At 40.1% G+C, this 8,151-nt stretch overlaps 1 protein-coding gene across 1 annotated transcript; it reads right to left on the bottom strand.

Annotated features, from left to right (window-relative positions):
• Window positions 1-4,669: 4,669 nt before the first annotated feature.
• LOC100584174 (ferritin light chain-like) lies at window positions 4,670-5,215 on the bottom strand. Its single transcript, XM_012498611.1, is given in 1 exon segment — window positions 4,670-5,215. A coding segment is annotated over 1 exon segment (546 nt).
• Window positions 5,216-8,151: the final 2,936 nt, after the last annotated feature.

The raw sequence follows: 8,151 nt of genomic DNA, 5'->3' as shown, positions 1-8,151 counted from the left end.
TCTCAGTGAAAAACTGTTGTCCTTGTGATCTTGAGTAGGGCGCTTGTCTGTTTTCTCATCGTGTCTCTGTGGCTGTGTGGTCCGGCAGCCTACTTTTTCTGGAGAGGGCCTCCCCTGCCCAGGTTTTCCCAGCTACTTGACCTTCTGGTGCTTTCTGTGGGCTGGTGCAATCTCTCCTTTGTCCTGAGCTAGTTCTAGGTTTATAGGCCACCCTGGTCTTCAGATACACGAGAGCTTTTTTGCTCTTGTGATCACACAGTCCCATAGATGTAAAACCAGAACCACTAGGAGGTTGCATTTATAATCAGGAATGTTGAGAATGGCTTTAGAACAGGTGTTTGGCACATAGTAGTCCAAGTATCCTTCATTGTGACCTAATTCCAGAACATCAGGCTGGGTTATTGGTTTATAGGCATTGTTCTTACCTTTTAGTGACCTGACTAGCCTCAAGACATGAAATATCAGGGGGCCATTCCTGGAATGAAGCCTATGGTTGATGCATGGACTTCCTCATCCCCAGTAAAATCTTCAGAACCCAGTGTTGACTGAGTCCGTGCTTGAAACCAGGCAGAGCAATGGCTTAGGAGGGGCAAAGAGGGGGAGCCACAATGAATAAAGCAGGCTGGTGGTGAAGCCAACCATAAATTTCCCAGGAATGACATGTGCTTCCTTCAAGGGCATTTCTATTAAAAATACCCTTCTGAGATCTGTATTTCCTTCAAGGCCATTCTTGTCCATTTTGTGGACTCTCCCGCAGAATAACTGTTATTAAAAAAGTTTGAGCACAGGCATGGTGGCACATTCCTGTAGTCCCAGCTGCTTTGGGAGGCTGAGGCAGGAGGATCGCTTGAGCCCAGGAGTTTGCATGTAGCCTGGGCAACATGGTGAGACGCCATCTCTAAGAAATTAAAAAGTTAACAAATAAATAAAACAGTTTGAATGCCCATCTTCAAGCAGAAGAATGTTTTCTTTTTGTTTTGGTTAGTGAGAAAAACCAGTCTGTGGTTCTAGGCATAATTTATGTTTAACAGAGTAGCCACAACATTTAATAAGAAGTTACTGTTTGCTAGACATTGTTCTAAGTTTTTAAATATATATTCACCATTTAATCCTCACATAACATAAGAAGTAGACAGGTATTAGCCCCGTTTTGGAGATCAGGAAACTGAAAACACTTAGGTAATCTGCTCAAGGTCAGACAGTACATGGCAAAACCAGGGCACAAAGCTGGGCAGTTTGGTTTCAGAGCCACTGTTTTTATGCTCTACTGTACTACCTCTCAACCAACATAGGGTTACATGTTCCCATTCTCTTAATTCCTCTCCCTATACTTTTATCTTCCATGTTAGTCTTTCCACTTCCTCTCTGGCCCTCTCTAGTTCATTCTCCCCAGAGCACTCTGAGTGATTATAAAATACAAATCTTATATCAGTCCCCTGCTCAGAAACCTCCAATAGCTCACTACTTCTCTTAGGATAAAAGCCAAAGTCCTTACCTACACCTTCTCCCATCTCATCTCGAGCCCCTCTCCTGTTTGCTCTCTGCTGTCAGCCACTCTGGTCTTCTTTCAGGTCCTCAGATGCACTGTGCCCTCTCTTACCTGGGGGTCTTTACACATGCGCTACTTCTGCTTGGACGGCTCCTCACCATCCTTCCTCCACCCCCATCCCTTGTGTACGTAACTCTTATTCATCCTTCAGAATGTAACTCAAAGTCTCTTCCATGGAGACCTCACCTACTGCCTTGAGACCATATCAGGCCTCCAGATGGGAAGCTCTCATGGCTACCCATAACTTTTCTTTCACAGCATTCACCATAGTCCATGATAGCTTATTGGTGGAATTATCTGGTTAATATTTGCCTTTAACACTAGACTGCATGTTCCTTAGGTTAAGGAGCTTCTTTGTCTTGTTAACAGCATTATTTCAAGTACATTGTCTTGTATATAGTAGGACCTCAATAAATATTTGGAGAACAAAACAAACAAACAAACAAGGTGAACCAATGCCAAATGACTGGGTTGAGTTGGTCAGGGAAAATTTCACAGAAGGCAGATTGGAACTAGGCTGAAAAGCAGGCTGGGTTTGATTTAATGAAGTGGGCTGTGAAGAGCATTCCAGGTGAGGGGAACCAAAGCAGCTTTACATGTCCTGGGACCAGCAAACTGAGCAGTTCGGTTATGGCAGAGAGCTCTTGCAGTCATTTGCAGGAGACCTTTATCACACTTCTAATCCATGAGAAGTAGTAGTGTGAATGTGAAGAACTCTCAGAGCCCAGTGACTATTGGTGCATATTAGCCAGGGCACAGGGGCACTGCAATGACAAGGCGATGGGCCTGCCAAGCTCTCCCTACTTCCTTTGGGCTGCCAGCATTCCTCTGAGTCTCCATGAGGTTTGTTTAATTCGGGGGGTGGCAGTAGGAAGCCCTCACACATTCTCCACTTTGGCTTTACCATCAGCAAAGCTATCTTGTTTCCAATCTGGCTTCTTGGATGCAAGGCAGGATGAGCAATTGGCACCCCCAAAACTTCAACAATGGGAAAGTAATAGAAAATTCAATTTAAAAGGTATTAATAAATTCTACAGGGTAGACTAAGAAGAGTCTTGAAGGCTGGTATAAGGAACTTGGTCATACAAGAATTATTATAATTCTCTGTGCAAGTACACACACACACACACACAATGTTTATCCATAGAGGAAATCACTGTGGGACTTGTTTCCAAATTAATCTCTTGAAATTTAATGTCATCAAATTCCCATCTTCCACAAATAAATTTGCCGAGAACCTTAAGTCATTAGCAAGTAAGTGTTTTCCAAGAATTATTTGATGACCAAAGAACAGTTTAATCTACTTGGGAGACTTTAATAAAGCTTTCTTCTACAACCCCATTCTTGACATTAAAAAACATAATAAGTAATGGTTTGACAAATATTATGTATTATTTGGAAATACATTTTTTTATCCTTCTTCACAAACATTTTACCTCAAATTACAGCCTTTCAATTGGTCTCATAGGATTAGGTGATTTTTTTTTTCTCATTCAGATTTATGTGTTTATATTTGTGTGCTAATTTGAAAATAACTTTAAGTACATATTTTAAGTACAGAGATATGAGTTTTCAATCCAAATCTGAAGATAATTGTTAACTGCTTCTGTACATCTCTTACTGCCAACAACCAGCAAATGGGAAAAATTTTCTCTAGGGAAACAGTTTCCAGTATATTCTTCTTTATTATCAAAATACTTTGCATGAAAACAGGAAGATACAGTTTTCTCCTTAACTAAGCAAAATAGTTGTCCCAATCTCTGCAAAATATTCTTCCTATGACTCTGACCCTTCCATGATAAAAGAAATGATAGCATGCCTTTGGTCTTCCTGCTTCAGGAAGCAAAGGAACTGTACGAAAAGAATTAATTTTTCTTCTCACTTTTGGGGTTTGAGATAAAGTTGTAACTCCAGCTTTTCAAAGTGCAAAGAAAACAATTCACACCTATTACTATCTGTGGGACACAAATGTATAGATTTAGGAGGAAATAACTGGCTAGAAAAATGAAACGCATTTTAAGTAAAATGCTACACTTGCTGCTTCTCTTCTCTTGGCTTCTATAATTTAGCCTCCATCTGACCCACCTCCATTCTAATTGCTTTGGCTCTCTTAGTGTTCCTTAAAATTATCTTCCCTTTTCTCTAAAATGAACTGCAGAGCCATTTTTTAATCTGCATTTTAAAAATTTACTTTATTTATCTAAACACAGCCTTGTTCCAGAGAGGGTTTAAGGTGGCTTCAAAGGATCCATAACATACACCAAGAAATGAATAACAAATGGGACAAGAATGAAGCTTACACTAAAATGCTTATACGATTCTACTCATTTACTCTGGGTAGACTACAAATTGGTCTCTAAGCTTTCTAGCAGGCAGTCTAGAAAAGGAAACTTAATTAGTTACATCACTTACAGTGTCTGTAAAACAAAAACAAAAACAAACCAATTATCCAAGTGAAGCGCTGGTATTCCTAATACTAAGACCAGAACGAAATTTCTCTTGAGAGGCTTCATAAAGAGGTCAGCATGTGATGTAACCGCCAGCGTTCTCTGTAGCAACCAAATGGGAGATGCAAAGATGAATTTCACAGGGCTCTTACTGCATTTCTCTGAAAAGGTAGATGGCATCACATTAACTTGAAAAATCAGGAAAAGCAATTTTATCATGAGTTTAGGGGTTTCGGAGGGAGGGATACAATATGATATATTCTAGATACTTGCCTCTCTGCTCTGCTGGGCAAAACCAAGGATAACAGTTAGAACAATCTAGTACCCAGAATGGCCTCAGGTAAATTATTAAACCATTAAAACTCTATGCAACACTTTGTGAACAGGAAACTGTATTTTTCTTGACAGACAAAATGCAGTTTTATTAGATCCTTAAAATACACACGTGACTCACAAAAGAACAATTTCTTAAAAACTCTAGAGCATTAAACCGACTGCAGATCCTTCACGCTATTCTGCAAACATTTTTTTTCCCTCAGCCTAGCATTTTTTTTTTTAATTTTGCAAAAAGAACCTTTTATTGTTTCCATTTGGTCCATGGCTTGGTGAGTACTTCTGGATGTTGAGAAGCTCAGGCCGAAATCCCGAAGCCAGAAGAATGCAGAGGGGCACCTCAAAGGTTGCTGGGCTCTGGAAGCTCCCAGTCGTCTTTGAGCCTTCTGAAGAGATACTCCACCAGCCCGGCCTGGGGGCTGGCCAGCCTGCGGAGGTTGGTCAAGTAGTTGCCCATCTTCTTGATGAGTTTCACCTCTCGGTCTAGGAAGTGCTTTTCCAGAAAATCACAGAGATTGGGGTCTGTGTTGGCAGAACCTAGGGCATGCAGATCCAAAAAGGCCTGGTTCAGGTTCTTCTCCAGGGCCAGGGCGGCTTCCATGGCAGCCAGGCTGCCACTCCACTCATCTCGGAGCAGCTTCTGCTCATCTTGGAAGAGGCCGCAGCTGCTGTGCTGGTTCTACATCAAAAGATGCTTGGCACCCTCGCATTTCTCTTCAGCCAGCTTGCGAAAGAAGTGGCCCACGCCCTTGAGAGCCACGTCGTCGCCTTCGAAATAGAAGCTCAAAGAGAGGTAGGTGTAGGAGGCCTGCAGATGCATGTTGATCAGGCGGTCAATAGCGGCCTCCACCCCAGCGGTATACTTTTGGCGGCTCTGGGTGCTCATGGTTGGCGGGCAACCAGGAGCTAACCACAAAAGCTTGTTAGCTGGTCCCAGAAGCGAGAGATAATTGAGCAGATAGTCACGGAAGTTGTGAGTGGAGAGGCAGGGTTAGAGGGTGGGGAGAGGCAGCATGGGTAGAGGCAGAGTGGGGAAGGTGGGGAGAGGCGGGGTGGGGAGGGTGGGGAGAGGCGGGGTGGGGAGGGTGGGGAGAGGCGGGGTGGGGAGGGTGGGGAGAGGGGGGTGGGGACGGTGGGGCTTGGTGGGGTTGGGCGGGATCACAGGGCGCAGAATCTCTCAGCCTAGCTTTTTTTTTTTTTTCTTGCATGTAAGATTTATTTTGATGACATCATTCAGCCAGGACCCTGGTTTATTAGTAACATTGTACATATTCAAATTTCTTAAAGAAATTTAATTTTTTAAATACATTAAGGGGCTACAAATGTACTTTTGTTACATGGATATATTGCATAGTGGTTAAGTCTGGGATTTTAGGATACCTATCATCTGGATAGTGAACTTTGTTCCCAATAGGTAATTTTTCAACCCTCACCACCCTCCTTCCCCACTTTGCAGTTCCAAGTGTCTATTGTTTCCCTCTATATATCCATGTGTATCCATTAGTTAGCTTCCACTTATAAGTGAGAACATGTGGTATTTGATTTTCTGTTTCTGAGTTACTCAGGATAATTGTCTCTAGGGCCATCCGTGTTGCTGGGAAAGACATGATTTCTTTTTATGTCTATGTGGTATTCCATGGTGTAGATATATCACATTTTCTTTTTCTAACCATCCATTGATGGACACTTAGGTTGATTCCATAACTTTGCTATTGTGAATAATGCTGTGATAAACATAGGAGTGCAGGTGTTTTTTTGATATCACAATTTATTTTTCTTTGGGTAGACACCTAGTAATGGGATTGCTGGATCTTGGTAGTTCTATTTTTAGCTGTTCAGAAATCTCCAATCTGTTTTCCATAGATGTTGTACTAATTTACATTTCCACCAACAGTGTATGAGAGTTCCCTTTTCTCTGCATCCTCTCTAACATCTCTTGTTTTTCTGACTTTTTAGTAATAGCCGTTCTGACTGGTGTGAGAGGGCATCTCAACGTGGTTTAAATTTGCATTGCTCTGATGATAAGTGATGTTGAGCATTTTCATATATTTGTTGGCTGCTTGTATGTTTTTTATTGAGAAATGTCTGTTCATATTATTTGCCCACTTTTAATGGGGTTATTTGGTTTTTTTCTTGTTGAATTTTTGGAGTTCCATGTACATTCTGGGTATTAGTCCTTTGTTGGAAGCATAGTTCGCAAATATATTTCTCTCATTCTGCAGGTTGCCTGTTTACTCCGTTGATTATTTTTTGCTGTGCAGAAGCATTTTAGTTTAATTAAATTCCATTTTTCTATTTTTGTTTTTGTTGCATTTGCTTTTGAGGTCTTAGTCATAAATTCTTTGACTTGGGCAATGTCCAGAAGAGTTTTTCCTAGATTTTCTTGCAGGATTTTTATAGTTTCAGGTCTTACATCTAAGTGTTTAATCCATCTTGAGTTAATTTTTGTATATGGTGAGAGATATGGGTCCAGTTTCATTCGTCTACATATGGCTATCCAATTTTTCCAGCACCATGTATTGAATATAGTGTCCTTTCCCTAGTGTATATTTTTGTCGACCTGGCAAAGATCAGTTGATTGTAGGTATGTGGCTTTATTTCTGGGTTCTCGATTCTGTTTCATTGATCTATGTGTCTATTTTTGTACCAGTATCATGCTGTTTTGGTTACTATAGCCTTGTAGTATACTTAGAAGTCAGGTAATATGATACCTATAGCTTTGTTCTTTTTGCTTGATTGCTTTGGCTGTTTGGGCTCTTTTTTTTGGTTCTATGTAAATTTTAGGATTGCTTTTTTCTAATTCTTTGAAAAATGACACTGGTAATTTGATAGGGGATACATTAAATCCGTATATTGCTTTGGGTAGTGTGGTCATTTTAACAGTATGGATTCTTCCAATCCATGAGCACATGTTTTTCTATTTTTTGTGTTTGACTTCTGTGATTTCTTTTACCAGTGTTTTGTAGTTCTCCTTGTAGCTTTTGATAACAATTTAATTCCTCTTTCTTTCCTAATTGTTAGAAAGGAGTCTTTATTTGTCATTTGGCTCATTTTTTACCATAATTCTAAGATGAGGTAAGAACATCAAAAGTATTCATAGTGAAATCCCTCTAAATCTTCATTTATGAGTTAAAACTCCCTCGTTTTTAAATTTAGAGGCTTATACACATATTTTTTTCCTGCTCCTAATCCCTCATTGGGAGTGACCATTAGTTACAGTTTGTCCAAAGTGGTCCTGTTGTCTTGGTATAATAATTAATAGCACCCGTTTCCCTCTCAAAAGGGTCCTTGTTTGGAATATATATTACATGGTCACCTCACCCATTGAGAAGGAAAAGAAAACCTATACTATGAATAGAGTTTGTGAAACATTGAACTTGACCATGATTTGTTTCCATTTTACTACTTAATCATACCAGTAAGAACCCTATCATAAATTTTCTATTCATCACTTTATATTTTTATTCATTGACCTAATTATTTCTTCTAGAAAGTTCTATTGAATGGCATATGTACCAGGTGTTTTGTTAGGTACTGGTGGCTTCTTAGGATTCAGGACCTTGCTCCATTAACTGAAACATCCTGTGAATGAGTGCAAAAGATGAAAAATACAGATTTATAAATCCTACCAAAATAGAAAATAATCCATATAAGTTGAATGAGTTGGCCATTTCCTGTTGGAAGATGTTCTCACAGGGTCTCTTCTGGCTTTGTGAGTCCATGCTTAGTATTTTATTTTCCTAAATACCACTTGTTTGGTGCTGTTTCACAATTAGAACACTTTTGTGTGTTTTCTAACAAACAAGAAGGCATATTCTATTC

The sequence above is a fragment of the Nomascus leucogenys genome, chromosome X, assembly GCF_006542625.1.
Source record: "Nomascus leucogenys isolate Asia chromosome X, Asia_NLE_v1, whole genome shotgun sequence".
Taxonomy (NCBI): Eukaryota; Metazoa; Chordata; class Mammalia; order Primates; family Hylobatidae; genus Nomascus; species Nomascus leucogenys.
This window is presented reverse-complemented; position numbering and strand designations above follow the sequence as displayed.